This window comes from Somniosus microcephalus, chromosome 9 (genome assembly GCF_052327205.1).
Source record: "Somniosus microcephalus isolate GS21.2 chromosome 9, FLI_Smic_1.0, whole genome shotgun sequence".
In the NCBI taxonomy this organism is placed as follows: Eukaryota; Metazoa; Chordata; class Chondrichthyes; order Squaliformes; family Somniosidae; genus Somniosus; species Somniosus microcephalus.
This window is the reverse complement of record NC_140995.1, coordinates 241,369,480-241,391,331: the sequence shown is the minus strand read 5'-3', so window position 1 is coordinate 241,391,331 and position 21,852 is coordinate 241,369,480. Positions and strand designations below refer to the sequence as shown.

The window sequence follows — 21,852 nt, the reverse complement described above, 5'->3', positions numbered from 1 at the left end:
GTATCAATCCTTACACCGAGGGGGACATTCCCCCGTATCAATCCTTACACCGAGGGGGACATTCCCCCCGTATCAATCCTTACACCGAGGGGACATTCCCCCCGTATCAATCCTTACACTGAGGGGGACATTCCCCCCGTATCAATCCTTACACTGAGGGGGACATTCCCCCCGTATCAATCCTTACACTGAAGGGGACATTCCCCCCGTATCAATCCTTACACTGAGGGGGACATTCCCCCCGTATCAATCCTTACACTGAAGGGGGACATTCCCCCCGTATCAATCCTTACACTGAGGGGGACATTCCCCCCGTATCAATCCTTACACTGAAGGGGGACATTCCCCCCGTATCAATCCTTACACCTGAGGGGGACATTCCCCCCCGTATCAATCCTTACACTGAAGGGGACATTCCCCCCGTATCAATCCTTACACTGAGGGGGACATTCCCCCCCGTATCAATCCTTACACTGAAGGGGGACATTCCCCCCGTATCAATCCTTACACCGAGGGGGACATTCCCCCCGTATCAATCCTTACACTGAAGGGGGACATTCCCCCCGTATCAATCCTTACACTGAGGGGGACATTCCCCCCGTATCAATCCTTACACTGAGGGGGACATTCCCCCCGTATCAATCCTTACACTGAAGGGGGACATTCCCCCCGTATCAATCCTTACACTGAGGGGGACATTCCCCCCGTATCAATCCTTACACTGAGGGGGACATTCCCCCCGTATCAATCCTTACACCGAGGGGGACATTCCCCCCGTATCAATCCTTACACCTGAGGGGGACATTCCCCCCGTATCAATCCTTACACTGAGGGGGACATTCCCCCCGTATCAATCCTTACACTGAAGGGGACATTCCCCCCGTATCAATCCTTACACCGAAGGGGGACATTCCCCCCGTATCAATCCTTACACTGAAGGGGGACATTCCCCCCGTATCAATCCTTACACCGAGGGGGACATTCCCCCCGTATCAATCCTTACACCGAGGGGGGACATTCCCCCCGTATCAATCCTTACACCGAGGGGGACATTCCCCCCGTATCAATCCTTACACCGAGGGGGACATTCCCCCCGTATCAATCCTTACACCGAGGGGGACATTCCCCCCGTATCAATCCTTACACTGAAGGGGGACATTCCCCCCGTATCAATCCTTACACCGAGGGGGACATTCCCCCCGTATCAATCCTTACACCGAGGGGGACATTCCCCCCGTATCAATCCTTACACCGAGGGGGACATTCCCCCCGTATCAATCCTTACACTGAGGGGGACATTCCCCCCGTATCAATCCTTACACTGAAGGGGACATTCCCCCCGTATCAATCCTTACACTGAAGGGGACATTCCCCCCGTATCAATCCTTACACCGAGGGGGACATTCCCCCCGTATCAATCCTTACACCGAGGGGGGACATTCCCCCCGTATCAATCCTTACACTGAAGGGGACATTCCCCCCGTATCAATCCTTACACCGAGGGGGACATTCCCCCCGTATCAATCCTTACACCGAGGGGGACATTCCCCCCGTATCAATCCTTACACCGAGGGGGACATTCCCCCCGTATCAATCCTTACACTGAGGGGGACATTCCCCCCGTATCAATCCTTACACCGAGGGGGACATTCCCCCCCGTATCAATCCTTACACTGAAGGGGACATTCCCCCCGTATCAATCCTTACACCGAGGGGGACATTCCCCCCGTATCAATCCTTACACCGAGGGGGACATTCCCCCCGTATCAATCCTTACACCGAGGGGGACATTCCCCCCGTATCAATCCTTACACCGAGGGGGACATTCCCCCCGTATCAATCCTTACACCGAGGGGGACATTCCCCCCGTATCAATCCTTACACCGAGGGGGACATTCCCCCCGTATCAATCCTTACACCGAGGGGGGACATTCCCCCCGTATCAATCCTTACACTGAGGGGGACATTCCCCCCGTATCAATCCTTACACCGAGGGGGACATTCCCCCCGTATCAATCCACACACTGAGGGGGACATTCCCCCCGTATCAATCCTTACACTGAAGGGGACATTCCCCCCGTATCAATCCACACACTGAGGGGGACATTCCCCCCGTATCAATCCTTACACTGAAGGGGACATTCCCCCCGTATCAATCCTTACACTGAAGGGGACATTCCCCCCGTATCAATCCTTACACTGAAGGGGACATTCCCCCCGTATCAATCCTTACACTGAAGGGGACATTCCCCCCGTATCAATCCTTACACTGAAGGGGGACATTCCCCCCGTATCAATCCTTACACTGAGGGGGACATTCCCCCCGTATCAATCCTTACACTGAAGGGGACATTCCCCCCGTATCAATCCTTACACTGAGGGGGACATTCCCCCCGTATCAATCCTTACACCGAGGGGGACATTCCCCCCGTATCAATCCTTACACCGAGGGGGACATTCCCCCCGTATCAATCCACACACTGAGGGGGACATTCCCCCCGTATCAATCCTTACACCGAGGGGGACATTCCCCCCGTATCAATCCTTACACCGAGGGGGACATTCCCCCCGTATCAATCCTTACACTGAGGGGGACATTCCCCCCGTATCAATACTTACACCGAGGGGGACATTCCCCCCGTATCAATCCTTACACCGAGGGGGACATTCCCCCCGTATCAATCCTTACACTGAAGGGGACATTCCCCCCGTATCAATCCTTACACCGAGGGGGACATTCCCCCCGTATCAATCCTTACACTGAAGGGGACATTCCCCCCGTATCAATCCTTACACTGAAGGGGACATTCCCCCCGTATCAATCCTTACACTGAGGGGGACATTCCCCCGTATCAATCCTTACACCGAGGGGGACATTCCCCCCGTATCAATCCTTACACTGAAGGGGACATTCCCCCCGTATCAATCCTTACACCGAGGGGGACATTCCCCCCGTATCAATCCTTACACTGAAGGGGACATTCCCCCCGTATCAATCCACACACTGAGGGGGACATTCCCCCCGTATCAATCCTTACACCGAGGGGGACATTCCCCCCGTATCAATCCTTACACTGAAGGGGACATTCCCCCCGTATCAATCCTTACACCGAGGGGGACATTCCCCCCGTATCAATCCTTACACCGAGGGGGACATTCCCCCCGTATCAATCCACACACTGAGGGGGACATTCCCCCCGTATCAATCCTTACACTGAGGGGGACATTCCCCCCGTATCAATCCTTACACCGAGGGGGACATTCCCCCCGTATCAATCCTTACACCGAGGGGGACATTCCCCCCGTATCAATCCTTACACTGAAGGGGACATTCCCCCCGTATCAATCCTTACACTGAAGGGGACATTCCCCCCGTATCAATCCTTACACTGAAGGGGACATTCCCCCCGTATCAATCCTTACACCGAGGGGGACATTCCCCCCGTATCAATCCTTACACCGAGGGGGACATTCCCCCCGTATCAATCCTTACACCGAGGGGGACATTCCCCCCGTATCAATCCTTACACCGAGGGGGACATTCCCCCCGTATCAATCCTTACACTGAGGGGGACATTCCCCCCGTATCAATCCTTACACTGAAGGGGACATTCCCCCCGTATCAATCCTTACACCGAGGGGGACATTCCCCCCGTATCAATCCTTACACCGAGGGGGACATTCCCCCCGTATCAATCCTTACACTGAAGGGGACATTCCCCCCGTATCAATCCTTACACCGAGGGGGACATTCCCCCCGTATCAATCCTTACACTGAGGGGGACATTCCCCCCGTATCAATCCTTACACTGAGGGGGACATTCCCCCCGTATCAATCCTTACACCGAGGGGGACATTCCCCCCGTATCAATCCTTACACCGAGGGGGACATTCCCCCCGTATCAATCCTTACACCGAGGGGGACATTCCCCCCGTATCAATCCTTACACTGAAGGGGACATTCCCCCCGTATCAATCCTTACACCGAGGGGGACATTCCCCCCGTATCAATCCTTACACCGAGGGGGACATTCCCCCCGTATCAATCCTTACACCGAGGGGGACATTCCCCCCGTATCAATCCTTACACTGAAGGGGACATTCCCCCCGTATCAATCCTTACACTGAAGGGGACATTCCCCCCCGTATCAATCCTTACACTGAGGGGGACATTCCCCCCGTATCAATCCTTACACCGAGGGGGACATTCCCCCGTATCAATCCTTACACCGAGGGGGACATTCCCCCCGTATCAATCCACACACTGAGGGGGGACATTCCCCCCGTATCAATCCTTACACTGAGGGGGACATTCCCCCCGTATCAATCCTTACACCGAGGGGGACATTCCCCCCGTATCAATCCTTACACTGAAGGGGACATTCCCCCCGTATCAATCCTTACACTGAAGGGGACATTCCCCCCGTATCAATCCTTACACTGAGGGGGACATTCCCCCCGTATCAATCCTTACACCGAGGGGGACATTCCCCCCGTATCAATCCACACACTGAGGGGGACATTCCCCCCGTATCAATCCTTACACCGAGGGGGACATTCCCCCCGTATCAATCCTTACACTGAGGGGGACATTCCCCCCGTATCAATCCTTACACCGAGGGGGACATTCCCCCCGTATCAATCCTTACACCGAGGGGGACATTCCCCCCGTATCAATCCTTACACCGAGGGGGACATTCCCCCCGTATCAATCCTTACACCGAGGGGGACATTCCCCCCGTATCAATCCTTACACCGAGGGGGACATTCCCCCCGTATCAATCCTTACACTGAGGGGGACATTCCCCCCGTATCAATCCTTACACCGAGGGGGACATTCCCCCCGTATCAATCCTTACACCGAGGGGGACATTCCCCCCGTATCAATCCTTACACCGAGGGGGACATTCCCCCCGTATCAATCCTTACACCGAGGGGGACATTCCCCCCGTATCAATCCACACACTGAGGGGGGACATTCCCCCCGTATCAATCCTTACACTGAGGGGGACATTCCCCCCGTATCAATCCTTACACCGAGGGGGACATTCCCCCCGTATCAATCCTTACACTGAGGGGGACATTCCCCCCGTATCAATCCTTACACCGAGGGGGACATTCCCCCCGTATCAATCCTTACACCGAGGGGGACATTCCCCCCGTATCAATCCTTACACCGAGGGGGACATTCCCCCCGTATCAATCCTTACACTGAGGGGGACATTCCCCCCGTATCAATCCTTACACCGAGGGGGACATTCCCCCCGTATCAATCCTTACACTGAAGGGGACATTTCTGCCACCCAAACTCCCTGAAATACTGATACCACTTCTAACAAAATGTTGCAGGATCCGCCTACGCCATGTACTCACAAAGGGGCTTACCGAGTGAAGCGCATTAACTGATGTGTATCGAGTGATATTGAATGGTTGGTTGGTGTGGACCCATTCTTCCTGTGTTCCATGTGGGTGATCCAGTGAGAGAGCCACCAGTCAGACAAATTACGGGACGCTGTAGAGGAGGGAAATGTGAGAAAAGAAAAATCACTTGCAATCATCTAGCGCCTTTCACGACCACCGGACGTCCCAAAGTACTTTACAGCCAATGAAGTACTTCTACAAAATGTAGTCATTGTTGTAATGTAGGAAACGCAGCAGCTAAATAGCGCACAGCAAACTCCCACAAACAGCAATGTGATAATGACCAGATAATCTGTTTTAGTGATGTTGATTGAGGGATAAATATTGGCCAGGACACCAGTTCTTCTTCAAAATAGTGCCATGGGATCTTTTACATCCACCCAAGAGTAGACGGGGCCTCGGTTTAACATCTCATCCGAAGAACTGCAACACTCCCTCAGTACTGCACTGGAGTGTCAGCCTAGATCGTAGCTGTAGTGCCACATGCAAGGAGAGAGGAAGAGATTCTTGAAATTCCCTATGCATAGTTAATGCATGGCAACCGTCCCCAAGCCACTATCGTATACCTTGGAGACTGGGGTCAAGGTAGCCCTGGCACGGCCGTGGGGAGGTTACCCATCTACTCTCAGTTGGTGTCTGCGGCAGAGACTGACCAACAAGTGGTGACAGGAGAGGGAACCTGTCGCTCAGACCTGGGGTGAGCACTCCTCGACCAGCAGTCTCTGACTTCAATGATACCCGTCACACAGAACATCAAATCACCCAGGGGTGAGGCACCAGGTTCTCGCCCCTAACATCCTAGTCAAGAGAGCAGAAAGCTGTCTGTGGGCTGAATTCTCACCAACCAATCGCGCCAGCACAGAACATGAACAGGGGGAACAGATGAACACATACTTAAAAACGGTTTTCTCTCCTGAAGGTGCTGACTGTTGATGCGCTCACGGCCAATGTTCCCTTTGAGCTGTGCAGTCGCGCAGCACTCCAGGGAACCACTGCAGCCGGCTTTTCAATAGAAGAACCACACATGAATGGTATTTTGAATGGCCGCGCAGCCCCTTAAAGGGGCCACGCAGCGCCAAAATTAATTCCAGGGAACATTGCTCATGGTTACCTCATGGCCATTCCTCATGCATAAGCTCCTGTGGGCAGTCATGTCAGCACATATTGAACAGTGTGGGGCATCACAGCCGAGTCCAATCTGGTCCTCACTTAACACGTGCACATTTCAGCAGGGCGTTACTGGATAAGGATCAGCACAGCGAACCAATTTGATTTTCCCCTTCCTAGCCCAAGGATGGTGAGGCCAATTGCTGTGCCCCAAATGCCACCCCAGCTGAAATCAGCTGACTCAGCACGAGCCCAGGATGGAAGCTGGGACCTCCAATTCTGAATGGCTTAGCACCACATTCAGCAGTCCATTTAACCACCAAGTCAGAACCTCCCACCAAGGACACAACCAAGATCAGGCAATACTGTGTGGGGAATTCTGGGAATGAAGCGCTCCTCCGTGACTTGCCACTGCACTTCTCCTTTTACACTTTTCTCAGGCTGACTCAGCCAGATCCTTTACCTTGCATTAGGAATAGACAGAGGAGCACGAAGAATGCCAGCCATTTGCCAACCGACAGCCAGTACGACCGGTACACATGCAGCGACACTGATCCCACCTTCTTCTCCTCCGCAGTCCCAACTTTGACCTTCATTTCATCAACTGGCTTCTCCTCCTCCTTCTCCTCCTCCTGGCTCTTTACCTTAGCTGAGTTTGAAACAGACCGACATGGTGAGCGTGATTAGTGAAAACACAGACTGTACATCTCAAATGCTAATCAAAGATCAAAACCCACACAAGTCACATTCTCCTCCCGTGCTGCCGCCTCCAAACCAAGTCCATCCACCATGATACATATTCTCTGTTGCACACTTAAGAGTCATAGAGTCATAACGGCACAGGAGGAGGCCATTCGGCCCATCGAGTCCATGCCGGCTCTCTGTAGAGCAATCCAGTCAGTCCCATTCCCTCGCTCTATCCCCGTAGCCCTGCAAGTTTATTTCCCTCAAGTGCCTATCCAGTCTCCCCTTGAAAACATTGACTGTCTCCGCTTCCACCACTTCCGTCGGCAGCGAGTTCCAGGTCCTCACCACTCGCTGCGTAAAAAAGTTTTCCCTCACTTTCCCCTTGCATCTCTTGCCCAAAACCTTAAATCTGTGTCCCCTAGTCCTTGTACCATCAACTAGTGGGAACAGCCTTTCCCCGTCTAGCCTATCCAAACCCGTCATAATCTTGTACACCTCTATCAAATCACCCCTCAACCTCCTTTGCTCTAATGAAAACAAATCCAGCTTCTCCAACCTGTCCTTGTAGCGAAGATCCCCCATCCCCGGAACCATTCTGGTAAATCTCCTCTGCACCCTCTCAAGGGCCTTCACATCCTTCCTAAAGTGTGGTGACCAGAACTGGACGAAATATTCCAGTTGTGGCCTAACCAGCGCTTTATAAAGGTTCAGCATAACTTCTCTACTTTTGCACTCCATATGAAGCCCAAGATCCATATGTTTTGTTAACCACTCTCTCAATATGTCCTGCCACCTTCAGGGACCTATGCACATTAACTCCCAGGTCCCTCTGTCCCAGCACACTCTTTAAAACTGTGCCATTAAGTGTATATTGCCTCTCCCTGTTCCTTCTGCCAAAATGCATCACCTCACACTTCTCTGTATTAAATTCCATCTGCCACTTGTCTGCCCATTCTGCTAGCCTTTCTATGTCCCGTTGCAGTCGATTGGTACACACTGGAGTTTAGAAGATTGAGAGGGGACCTCATAGAAGTGTATAAAATTCTGACAGGTCTAGACAGACTGGATGCAGAAGGAATGTTTCCCTTGGCGGGTGAGAACAGAACTAGAGGACATAATTTAAGGATAAGGGCTAAACCATTTAGGACAGAGATGAGGGGGAATTTCTTCACTCAGAGAGTGGTGAACCTGTGGAACTCATTGCCACAGAGGGCAGTGTATGCCAGCTCATTAAATATATTTAAGAGGGAATTAGATATATTTCTACGGGCAAAAGGGGTTAAGGGTTACGGAGAGAAGGCGGGGACGGGATACTGAATTAAAGGATCAGCCATGATCTCATTAAATGGCGGAGCAGGCACGAAGGGCCGAATGGCCTACTCCTGCTCCTATCTTCTATGTATCTATGTATCCTCACTGTTTGCCACACCCCCAAGTTTGGTGTCATCTGCAAATTTAGAAATTCTAAAGCGGGGAATTATAGACCGGTAAGCCGGACATCGGTAGTGGGGAAAATGCTAGAGTCTATTATAAAAGATGTAATAGCAGAGCACTTGGAAAGCAGTGACAGGATCGGACAAAGTCAACATGGATTTACAAAAGGTAAATCATGTTTGACTAATCTACTGGAATTTTTTGAGGATGTAACTGGTAAAATAGATAAGGGAGAACCAGTGGATGTGGTGTATTTGGACTTTCAGAAGGCTTTCGATAAGGTCCCACATAAGAGATTAGAGTGCAAAATTAAGGCACATGGGATTGGGGGCAAGGTATTGACTTGGATAGAGAACTGGTTGGCGGACAGAAAGCAAAGAGTTGGAATAAACGGGTCGTTTCCCGAGTGGCAGGCAGTGACTAGTGGGGTACCGCAAGGATCGGTGCTAGGACCCCAGCTGTTCACAATATATATTAATGATCTGGACGAGGGAATTGGATGTAATATCTCCAAATTTGCAGACGACACAAAGCTGGGTGGGAGGGTAAGCTGTGAGGAGGATGTCGTGAAACTCAGTACAATTTGGACAGGTTGGGTGATTGGGCAGAAACATGGCAAATGCACTATAATGTGGATAAATGTGAGGTTATCCACTCTGGTGGCAAAAACAGGAAGGCAGATTGTTATTTGAATGGCAATAGATTGGGAGAAGGGGAAGTGCAAAGAGACCTGGGTGTTATTGTGCACCAGTCGCTGAAGGTAAGCATGCAGGTGCAGCAGGCGGTTAAGAAGGCAAATGGTATGTTGGCCTTCGTAGCAAGAGGGTTCGAGTACAAGAACAATTATGTCTTGCTGCAGTTGTACAGGGCCTTGGTGAGACCGCACCTTGAGTATTGTGTGCAGTTTTGGTCACCTTACCTGAGGAAGGACGTTCATGCCATGGAGGGAGTGCAGCGAAGATTCACCAGCCTGATACCTGGGATGGCAGGAATGACGTACGAGGAGAGATTGTGTCGATTGGGCTTATACTCACTGGAGTTTAGAAGATTCAGAGGGGATCTCATCGAAACCTATAAAATTCTATCAGGTCTGGACAGACTAGATGCAGAAAGGATGTTTCTGATGGCCGGGGAGTCCAGAACCAGGGGTCATAGTCTAAGGATAAGGGGTAAGCCACTTAGGACTGAAATGAGGATGAATTTCTTCACCCAGAGAGTGGTGAACCTGTGGAATTCTCTGCCACAGAGGGTGGTGGAGACCAGTTCATTAAATATATTCAAGAAAGAGTTGGATATATTTCTTGAGGCTAAAGGGATCAAGGGATATGGGGAGAAGGCAGGGACAGGGTACTGAATTTGGATGATCAGCCATGATCTCATTGAATGGCAGAGCAGGCTCGAGGGCCGAATGGCCTACACCTGCTCCTATCTTCTATGTTTCTATGTATTCCAATATCCAGGTCATTTATATAGATCAAAAAAAGCAGTGGCCCCAGCACTGACGCTTGGGGAACACCACTGTCTACCATCCTCCAGTCTTGTTCTTGTAGTTTAAATTTCATTGGTCAGTTTTCAGCCCAACTCTTCAGCTCTCTCAGTCTTTCCTTCCTCCTACAATCTTCGGGCGTTTAAACCCCAAGCTTAGTGTCAGCTGTCACTGCTTAATATATCTTCTTTCCTACCCTTTTCAGCCTTGGCACTGCCCTGCACTATGGTCCTTCACGCAGTTTGCTCAATTTAAAAAATTCAGCAACAAGTCATGACCTTCAGAGATTCAGCTGGTAGCACCACCCGTTAGCACCTTAAGAGGGCGCAAAGCAACAAAGCACCCGGGCGCGGCAATATCTGTGGCTCTCGCAAAATTGACCGGACATTTTGCGGCTGCACTAAGCAATACCGCCACGATCTCCTGTGCCGGCAGATGGTGACGTCAGTCAAGTGCGCAACGTCCCGTTAGCGCCCCGGACCGGAAATTGAGTGGCGCCCCCTGCCTTGTTGCCTGCCGCTAGCAACGACAGGTTGAGGGGAGCGTCTTGCTGTCAGAAAGGGACTGGGGGAGCGCTATTTAAAGGCAACCGCTTCCTGCCTTCTTCTGTCGGTGACATTTTTGCACCACACATTCTGAGAGAGAGAGAGAGAGAGACTTCTGGAGAGATTCAACGCTGTGTGAAGGAGTTTTGGGTACTGAGCAGCACTTTGCAGGTTGGTTTTGATTTGCCCTTCCTTTTATCGATTTAGAAGAGACTATGGGGGCTGCACTCTGAGCTCTTTCCCTGGGCCTCTCCATTGTTCTTCCCAGCAGATTTGATGTACAGGTCTCTCCAGGCCGAGATTCAGGCCAAGATTCAAGGCTGCAATGAGCAGGATGTGGATGGAGAGCAAGATCAACCCTCCCCTTTAAGATAAAAACAGAAAATGCAGGAGAAACTCAGCAGGTCAAGCAGCATCTGTGAAGAGAGAAACAGATTTAACGTTTCAGGTCGATGACCATTCGTCAGAACTCCCCTTTAAGAATTGGACGGTGCCGGTGTGTCTGTGTTCCATTGCTGACTGAAATCACATGAGCTTCGCCAGCACTGTGAGGTAGCGCCTCGCTCCTCGGCCTTAGCGCCTTAAGAGAGGTGTGTAACGCCTGATTTAGCGCTCCAATCACCTCCAGGGGCGATAAAAGCCAAGTTTGCTGTCGGAGGCGATAATTAGCGCCAGGCGCTAAACTTTGCGCACCGCCAATAATAGCACCCCAAACGGGGAGATACTGAATTTCTCCCCGAAGGTGTTCCCCTGCGCTACACACATTACATACCATGTATTTGAAGGGTGGTTCCAAACTAGGGATTCCATATTGTCAAACCCTCTCTTTAACCACGTGTTTCAAGTTTTTAAAAAAGCCACTATTGACCGATGCTGCTTTCATGCGATGACGGAACATGGATTTTGCACAACTAACTACCACCGGCGTAATGAAAATGTAGGATCATTTCATGAGCTGCTCTCTCCTTCGATGGTCTGGCTGCACTTCCTGTAAATATGTACTTCAAACCCCCTACGAACGAGAAATTGCAGTGACTGCTACAGAACCTCACACAATCCTAGCTTACCTGTGTCCTCTGCACGTCTCTCAAAGCCACCCCAGAAAATGTTAATATCAGCACCAAACATCAAGCTAGGCTCAGCTTCCCAAATATGTTTATTTATAGACATTAATTCATGATTAATTAAGACACATAGGGAACTGTACAAGTTTTGACAGCAGTAAATAGCATGATATTTTTACGGTTACACTCTCTTTTATCCCCACCAGTCTGAAACCCTCTCCATGCAAGCTTTTGGTTCAGTTCCTGCCAAGATCAGTCTCGGTTCCCCTGCTCCTTCATGGTTTCAAACTAAAGTCCTACATGCCAATTTTAAATGGCCAATTTTACTTTGATTGTCTTGAGTTCACAGTGCATTTCAGGATCTTGGAGTTCACAGTAATTCCATTCTCCAGTACCTCCCAGCCTAGCTTTGAACCCTTGTCTCTCTAGTTTCTCTCCTGTCTGCTGTCTCATCTCAGCCATGAGACCCACCTCCTGCACCCTCAATCCCATTCCCATTAAAGTCCTGATCACCCAACTTCCCTTCCTTGCTCCCATAAGAGCTGAAAATGTAAATGGCTCCCTCTCCTCTGGCAGCATCCCCCTCTCTTAAAACTGTCATCACCCCCTCCTTAAGAAACTGTTTCTGCCTCCTTCACAGCACTGAAGCTGCTCTAATCAAAGTCATGATCAACAGTCTCGAACATCTGGTTGTAGCCACAGGCTTCTCCACCCATCACCTGCACCGTTAGCTATGGCGTCCCCCAAGGATCATCCTTGCCCTTTCCTCTTCATCATCTCTATGCTGCCCCTTGATGACATCATCCACAGACTGGGCTCAGCTTCCACATGCATGCCAATGACACCCAGCTCTACTTCTCCACCACCTCTCACGACCCCTCATTGCTTCTGTGCAATCAGGCTGCTTGTTCGATATCCATTCTTGGATGAGCGGTAAGGTTTTGTCATTTAACCTCTCCTGCCTTCCACCCCATCACAGGCCTTCCCGTTTGTTCTTTCCTCCCCTCCTCCTTTCCCTGCCCCTGTACTTGCTTAAAACCGGATACATCTCTCACTTTTTCCAGTTTTTTTTAATTAGTTCCTGGGATGTGGGTGTTGCTGGCAAGGCCAGCATTTATTGCCCATCCCTACCTGCCCTTGAGAAGGTTAACGGTCATCAACCTGAAACATTGGGCTAGATTTTTGTGGAGCAGTCAGGCGGGGTTTCAGGCGTGTGATGGGGGGGGAAATCCCGAATTTGGAGGTCCCGACACCATCCCACCCAAAACCCCGCCCATGTAAGTTTCAGGGGCGGCGGGTACCCGCCCCGCACTGGGACCCGCCGACCCCAGGCGGGAAGGGATTAGTGCCAATTAACTGCCTGTTAACAGGTAGTTAACAGGCAGTTTTTAGCCTAATTCCTATTTTGAGGGGTTTCATGTGGGTTTCCCGACGGCTCCAAACCACGCCAGGTTAGAGCAGGCGGGCCGTCGGGTTGAAGGAGTCGCGATGTTGGTGCTCAGGTGAGTGATGGGTGCATGAGTGTAAAGGTAAGTGTGTTTGGTGTGTCTAAAGTGTGTAAAGAACTTTTACTTATCTGTACTTACCTTCACAGCCTTTCTTCCTGTAGCCGTCGGGAGCGCAGCACTCAGCCGGTACTTAAAGCTGAACGGCTGCAATCTGTGAAAAGTGACAGCCTTCAGCTTTGAGTGCCGGTAAGAGTTCTAACTGAGTCTGTGCAGAATGACTCATGTCAGAACTCAGACTGACAGTGTTTGACAGCTTCAAACAGCTGTAAAACACTGATATTTCATCTGTCAAGAACTCGACAGATGAAATTGCAGTCTGTGACGAACTCGACAGATGAAATTGCAGTCTGTGACGTCACCTGTTGCCGGGTGGCCCTTAATTGGCCTGCTGAGCCCGCTGGGCGGGCTCAACAAGGTCAATCAAGGGAAAATCGTGCGGATTGGCTGGACGTCGAAGTAGGCGGGTCAAAAACCTGAAATGGGAAGTCCCGCCTTCTTCCCGACAGGTTTGGGAAAATCTACCCCATTAATTCTGTTTTTCTCTCTCTCCACAGATGCTGCCTGACCTGCTGCGTATTTTCTGCTTTTATTTCAGATGAGACCATGGAGGTTGTCACAATGACCTGATGCTGCAGATTTCAATGTCAAGGACATTTGATGTTCTGTTTCATCCAGTGCAGTTGTGAGGCATCTGATCACTTCTTGGATGTGGATGCAGAGTGCAACATTCCACCCTCAGGGGGGAGGGGGTAAGATGGCAACCGGTCACACCTCCCTCACCCTCCTAGCTGTGGGATAGATGTAAGCAGCATTACCAACTTCTTCTCCCCAGCTAGCCCATAGGTGATAAGCCCAACTGGAACACCCTTATCACCCGAGACCAGCTAACTCGGCACAGTCTGGTCTAAATGGCTCAGTATCGTACCAGATGATGAATTTGCCAAATGAATTATCAGTGTGTTTTACCCTCCCTCACTGTCCCCCTCAGTTTATCTTCTGCCCCATAACCAGACAGTGAGGGAAGACACGCGACCTGTTGGCAGAGATCTGCCAGGGCTGCTCGTGCACCTGCTGGAAGGTGTGCGAGTGAGACACAGGCTGATTCACACTCCCAGTCTCTTCCTTTCTCTGAGAAGGCACAGCTGAGCTGAAGCTTTCAATACAAGAGAAATTATAGTGTAGAACATGTGCCAATCAATCCAAGCTCCGGTCCGTGTTGTATAAACACACAGTACCGTAAAGTCCCTTTATCTCTGTGTCTGGAGGCACCTCACCAACTCAGTTCCTTTTGTTAGCAGGGTTTGTACTCTCTATTGCTAGGCAGTGGGGTTCACTTACCTGCAGCTTTCTTTTTCGAAGTCTTCTTTTTTGTACTCGGGTAAGCTTCCACCATGGGCAGGATTTGATTAGGGGTACCTGCACATGCAAAGAGGACAAAAGGTCAACGAGGGAAGTCTGGGCATCTAGGAGCCATCTTTCTGTCCGGATGTTAGTCTAAGCCCACCAACAGGAAGTAAGCAAGTGTAGCCCAGTGATTCCTCTTAGCTTCCCCTACACCACCCCTAAAGCAGCATTTGGCCTTTGCTGTCTCCTTATGAAGCGGCAGAATTGAACCTTCATTCCACAATGCCACCAGTTAGCATTCCCAAGTGCTGTGTCAGTGTTGCGGAGCTCCAACAGCATGTTGTTTGGGGAGAGGCCCTTTCTACTGGCACATCAAACAGCGTTAGTCCAGTTATGAAGGAAACTTGCCTGCTTTATTTCCCCCACCCCACTTTCTCGCCACTGAAGACATTGTGGCAGTTTTACTGGCAATGTATGCCCTCTGATACCTTACCCAAATGTTTGTTCTTCATGTGTGAATATGGACAGTGAGGGGCAGCAGACTCGTGGATTCTGGATGGGCATCACAGCTGAGCTTGACTGTGTCCTTACCACAAGTCCATACACAAATTTTCCCCTCCCCGACAGTGCCCCTAATGAAATCAGCTAACACAGCACAGACCAGGGACTTGACACGGGACCCGACTGGCCCTTACAGCTCAGTACCAGGTGCTGCATTTACCCACGATGCCAGTCACTCACCTGCTTTTGCAATCAGCCCATTTTCCAACAGCAGTACCATGTCAGCCTTATCCAAAAACTCGATCCGATGTGTACAAAGGATTACGGTCTTAGTTTTCAAAATTCCCATAATACAATTCTCCAAGAGGTGACTGGCCACATGTTGATCCACGGCAGCTAGTGGGTCATCGAGGAGGTACAGATCTTTTTCCTGTGAGAGACAAGGATGCAGGTCTTGAATTAGTTTCCTTCATTATGTCCCTCCCCTCCACAGCCCCAGAATCCCAATTTCAGCTGGGAGGATGGGTAAATGTATCCAAGGTCTGCATACATGAGATTAGATATCTATGGAACCATGAAGGAACATGAACCCCCTTTACCTACCAGGTTGACTCCAACACTGTTTGCTGTCAGGGGCACCAAAACCCTCCTCAGGAGGTAGGTGCCCTGGGTGCCTCCGTGCAAAGCCAGAAGGCCACCATTGACACTTGGCTTCAAGTCTACCTGACAGGGTGATGGAAACAGATTCAACAGTAGAGAATTGGATAAATACTTGGAAGGAGAAAAAAATTGCAGGATATGGGGAAAGAGCAGGGGAATGGGACTAACTGTATTGCTCTTCGAAAGAGCTGGCGCAGTCTCAATGGGCCGAATGGCCTCCTTCTGTACTATACTGTACTATTCTATTCTATGATTCTGATTCTCGCTGTGGGCAAGCTGGGAGCTATTGTTGGCCTGTACAGGGTATGTCAGAATACAAAACAACTATGTAGTAACTGAGTATACAGAGAATAAACAGGAAAAGTTCAGCACCAATCACATAAGCCCATCTGTTCTATAATATACAAGTTGTGGAAGCTGCAGCTACAGTACATAAGAACATAAGAAATAGGAGCAGTCGGCCATACGGCCCCTCAAGCCTGCTCCGCTATTCAATAAGATCATGGCTGATCATCAACTTCAACTCCACTTTCCCACCTGATCTCCATATCCCTTGATTCCCCTAGAGTCCAAAAGTCTATCTATCGCAGCATTGAATACACTCAAAGACGCAGCCTCCACAGCCCTCTGGGGCAGAGAATTCCAAAGATTCACAAAGCTCAGTGAAGAAATTCCTCCTCATCTCGGTCGTCAATGGCCTCCCACTTATCCTGAGGCTATACCCAGGGGAAACAACCTCTCAGCATCTACCCTGTCAATCCCCTTCAGAATCATTTGGGGGCTAAATTCGGTTGATTTGCGCCTCCAATTAGCACGGGCGCAAATCAACTAGCGCCTGGGTGTGGCACCGCCAATGCCTCACGCGAAATTCAGCAGGAGGTTAGCGGCGGTGCTAACTGTTAGGGCCGTGCGGCACTGTGCCACCAGCGATGGCGTCATCGCCGTGCGCAGCGCCCCACTCGCACCCCGGCTGTAATACTCAGTGGTGCCCCCCCGACTTACCGCCGGACGATATGTTCGCCGGGGTCAGGGGGGGCCTACCTGTGACTGGGACAGCGCTAGTTAAAGGGGAGGTGGCGGGCAGCTATTTTTGTTGCTGTCTGTCTGCCAGCACCTTACTCCGTTGCTGTCCCCGGCCCCCGTGAAGCCCCCTCGCGGGGAGCCGGCTGCTCTCCGTGAACCCGGCACTCGTTTGCCAGCACTCCCGATCCCTGGTGGCCCAGCTGGGCGCCGGGACGTACTGCGCCAGGCCCCTCCCCTTTAATAAGGGGAGGAAGGCCTGCAATACCGCGGCACAATACTCCAGGTGTGGTCTCACCAAGGCCCTGTACAATTGTCACAAGACTTCCTTACTCTTATACTCTAACCCTCTTGCAATAAAGGCCAACATGCCATTTGCCTTCCTTATTGCTTGCTGTACCTGCATGCTAGCTTTCTGTGTTTCTTGCACGAGGACACCCAAATCTCACTGAACACCAACATTTGAAAGTTTCTCACCATTTAAAAAATATTCTGTTTTTCTATTCTTCCTAGCAATGTGAATAACCTCACATTTCCCTACATTATACTCCATCTACCACCTTACTGCCCATTCACTTAGTCTATCTATATCCCTTTTCAGACTCTGTGTTCTCCTCACAGCTTACTGTCCCACCTAGCTTTATATCGTCAGCAAACTTGGATACATTACACTCGGTCCCTTCATCTAGGTCATTAATATAGATTGTAAATAGCTGAAGCCCCAACACTGCGGCATCCCACTAGTTACAGCCTGCCAACCTGAAAAAGACCCGTTTATCCCTACTCTCTGCTTTCTGTCCATTAACCAATCCTCTATCCATGCTACTATATTATCTCCAACCCTATGAGCCCTTATCTTGTGTAATAACCTTTTATGTGGCACCTTATCAAACGCCTTTTGGAAATCCAAATATACTACATCCACTGGTTCCCCTTTATCTACGCTGCTAGTTACATCCTCAAAAAACTCTAATAAATTTGTCAAACACGATTTCCCTTTCATAAAACCATGTTGACTCTGCCTAATCACGTTATGATTTTCCAAGTGCCCTGATACCACTTCCTTAACAATGGATTCCAGTATTTTCCCGACGACTGATGTCAGGCCTGTAGTTCCCTGTTTCTCTCTCCCTCCTTTCTTGAATAGCGGTGTTACAGTTGCTACCTTCCAATCCGCTTATAGATTCTAGGGAATTTTGGAAGATCAAAACCAAAGCATCCACTATCTCTGCAGCCACCTCTTTTAGAACCCGAGGATGTAGCCCGTCGGGTCCAAGGGATTTGTCAGCTTTTAGTCCCATTAGTTTCTCTAGTACTTTTTCTCTACTTATATTAATTACGTTAAGTTCCTCACCCTCATTAGACCCTTGGCTCCCCACCATTTTTGGTATGCTATTTGTGTCTTCTACTGTGAAGACAGATACAAAATATTTGTTTAACGTTTCTGCCATTTCCTTATTCCCCATAATAATTTTTCCTGTCTCAGCCTCTAAGGGACCAATGTTTAATTTTGCTACTCTTCTTTTTTACATACTTGTAGAAGCTCATATACAGGAAACTTTGTGCTATCCGGCACCGAGCTGTTGCCGTTCCCTCAAAACTGCTGGACAAACCAGCGTTAATGTTGAAGCATACAGAGCTTTTCAGCTCCGTATCTGGCAACAAACACTGTTGCTTAGCAACAGCTTCTAAACAGTCGGCCGTACCTTGGAAGTGTCTCTGTCGCTTAGCAACAGCTTCAAAGAGACTTTGCAGAGCCTGACTGTTGAAAAAAAAGCCACGAGAAGAAAAAAACCTGATTTTTGCTGGTGGCTCGAGCTTGTCGGACATTTAGCCTCCGGATAACACAAAGTTTCCTGTAATCTGTTTTTATATTTCTTGCTAGTTTTCTCCCATATTCTATTTTTTCCCTTATCATCAATTTTTTGGTCATCCTTTGCTGGTTTCTGAAACTCTCCCAATCATCAGGCTTACTACTATTCTTTGCAACATTATAAGCTTCTTCTTTCAATCTAATGCTATCCTTAACTTCTTTAGATAGCCACAGATGGATCACTTTTCCCATGCAGTCTTTGTTTCTCAATGGAATGTATTTTTGTTGAGAATTATGAAATATTTCTTTAAATGCTAGCCACTGCTTATCTACCGCCATACCTTTTAATCTATTTTTCCAATCTACCTTAGCCAACTCGCCCCTCATACCTATGTAATTGGCTCAACAACTCAGTGACAAGGGGGCACACAGACAGGAAATGCACACGCTAGTCCACAGAACATTTGCGTGGTTCAGCACATAATAGAGAAATAAACAGTGTCTGAGCACCTTGATGCCTTAACAGTATCACATTGTGAACCAGTGTGAAAAACAGAAATATACACAGGTCATAAAATGACCCTCTACCTCATGCATGCACAGTGCTCAGACCCGCTGTCCTCCTCGTGGTCTGCATCCTCTCATCCATTCTCAGGTCTGTGTGGACAGACCCCCTCGCATCACTCACAGGTTATCAATCTCTTAGATGAAGGAATAGAGTATTGTATATCCAAGTTTGTTGACGACACTAAGTTAGGTGGCGCAGTAAGTAGTGTAGATGGGAGCAGAAAATTGCAAAGGGACAAGGACAGATTAAGTGAGTGGACAAAACCTAACAGATGGAGTTCAGCGTGGCAAAGTACAAGTTCATAGAGTCATAGAGTCATCCGCTTTGGATCCAAGAAAGATAGAAACACAGAAACATAGAAGATAGGAGCAGGAGTAGGCCATTCGGCCCCTTGAGCCTACTCCGCCATTCAATGAGATCATGGCTGATCATCCAAATTCAGTACCCTGTCCCTGCTTTCTCCCCGTACCCCTTGATCCCTTTAGCCTTAAGAAATATATCCAACTCCTTCTTGAATATATTTAATGAATTGACCTCTACTGCCTTCTGTGGTAGAGAATTCCACAGGTTCACCACTCTCTGGGTGAAGAAATACCTCCTCATCTCAGTCCTAAATGGCTTACCCCTTATCCTTAGACTGTGACCCCTGGTTCTGGACTCTCCGACCATCGGGAACATCCTTCCTGCATCTAGTCTGTCCAGTCCTGTCAGAATTTTAAAAGTTTCAATGAGATCCCCTCTCATTCTTCTAAACTCCAGCAAGTATAAGCCCAATCGACCCAATCTCTCCTCATACGTCATTCCTGCCATCCCAGGTATCAGCCTGGTGAATCTTCGCTGAACTCCCTCCATGGCAAGAACATCCTTCCTCAGATAAGGCAACCAAAACTGCATACAATACTCAAGATGTGTTCTCACCAAGGCCCTGTACAACTGCAGCAAGACATCCTTGTTCCTGTACTCAAATCCTCTCGCTACGAAGGCCAACATACCATTTGCCTTCTTAACCACCTGCTGCACCTGCATGCTTACCTTCAGCGACTGGTGCACAAGGACACCCAGGTCTCGTTGCACTTCCCCTTCTTCCACTCTATTGCCATTCAGATAATAATCTGCCTTCCTGTTTTTGACACCAAAGTGGATAACCTCGCATTTATCCACGTTATATTGCATCTGCCATGCTTCTGCCCAATCACCCAACCTGTCCAAGTCATACTGGAGTTTCTCGGCATCCTCCTCACAGTACACACAACCACCCAGCTTTGTGTCATCTGCAAACTTGGAGATATTACATCTAGTTCCCTCGTCTAGATCATTAATATATATTGTGAATAGCTGGGGTCCCCCACTAGTCACTGCCTGCCACTCGGAAAAAGACCCGTTTATTCCAACTCTTTGCTTTCTGTCAGCCAACCAGTTCTCTATCCAAGTCAATACCTTGCCCCAAATCCCATGTGCCTTAACTTTACACGCTAATCTCTTATGCTGGACCTTATCGAAAGCCTTTTGAAAGTCCAAATACACCACATCCACTGGTTCTCCCTTATCTATTTTACCAGTTACATCCTCAGAAAATTCCAGTAGATTAGTCAAGCACGATTTACCTTTTGTAAATCCATGTTGACTTTGTCCGATCCTGTCACTGTTTTCCAAGTGCTCTGCTATTACATCTTTTATAATGGACTCTAGCATTTTCCCCACTACCGATGTCAGGCTTACCGGTCTGTAATTCCCCATTTTCTCTCTACCACCTTTTTTGAATAGTGGGGTAACATTAGCTACCCTCCAATCCACGGGTACTGTTCCAGATTCCATCGAATGTTGGAAGATGACCAGCAATGCATCTACTATTTCTAGGGCCACTTCCTTAAGTACCCTAGGATGTAGATTATCAGGCCCTGGGGATTTATCGGCCTTCAATCCCATCAATTTCCCTAACACCATTTCCCTACAAATACTGATTTAACATAGAAACATAGAAACTAGGAGCAGGAGTCGGCCATTCGGCCCCTCGAGCCTGCTCCGCCATTCAACGAGATCATGGCTGATCATCCAAACCCTAGCACCCGGTCCCTACACCGACAGCCATCCCACCCAAGCCCCATCCCCGCAACCTCACATATTTAATCCCCCCTAACACTAAGGGCCAATTTTTATCATGGCCAATCAACCTAACCCGCACATCTTTGGACTGTGGGAGGAAACCGGAGCACCCGGAGGAAACCCACGCAAACACGGGGAGAATGTGCAAACTCCACACAGACAGTCACCCGAGGCCGGATTTGAACCCGGGTCCCTGGCGCTGTGAGGCAACAGTGCTAACCACTATGCCACCGTGCTGCCCTCTTTCTTTCAGTTCCTCCCTTTCATCAGACCCTATGTTCCCCGACATCTCTGGGAGGTTATTTGTGTCCTCCTTTGTGAAGACAGAACCAAAATATGTATTTAATTGGTCAGCCATTTCTTTGTTCCCCATTATAAATTCCCCTGATTCTGACTGCAAGGGACCTACGCTTGACTTCACCAATCTTTTTCTCTTCACATATCTATAAAAGCTTTTAGTCAGTTTTTATGTTCCCTGCAAGCTTACTCTCATACTCTTTTTTCCCCTTCTTAATTAATCCCTTTGTCCTCCTTTGTTGAATCCTAAACTGCTCCCAATCCTCAGGTTTACTGCTTTTTCTGGCCAATTTA

General features: G+C 49.3%; 1 protein-coding gene across 1 annotated transcript in view; it reads right to left on the bottom strand.

Annotated features, from left to right (window-relative positions):
- Positions 1 to 21,852, bottom strand: part of abcc10 (ATP-binding cassette, sub-family C (CFTR/MRP), member 10) — a 257,280-nt gene that overhangs the window by 79,777 nt on the left and 155,651 nt on the right. The window contains exons 12-15 of the mRNA XM_085998249.1: positions 15,338 to 15,527; positions 14,591 to 14,668; positions 6,992 to 7,177; positions 5,386 to 5,512 (exon numbers count right to left, since the gene is read on the bottom strand). Of these exons, the coding sequence (XP_085854375.1) occupies positions 5,386 to 5,512; positions 6,992 to 7,177; positions 14,591 to 14,668; positions 15,338 to 15,527 (581 nt within the window). The remainder of the gene's footprint in view (positions 1 to 5,385; positions 5,513 to 6,991; positions 7,178 to 14,590; positions 14,669 to 15,337; positions 15,528 to 21,852) is intronic.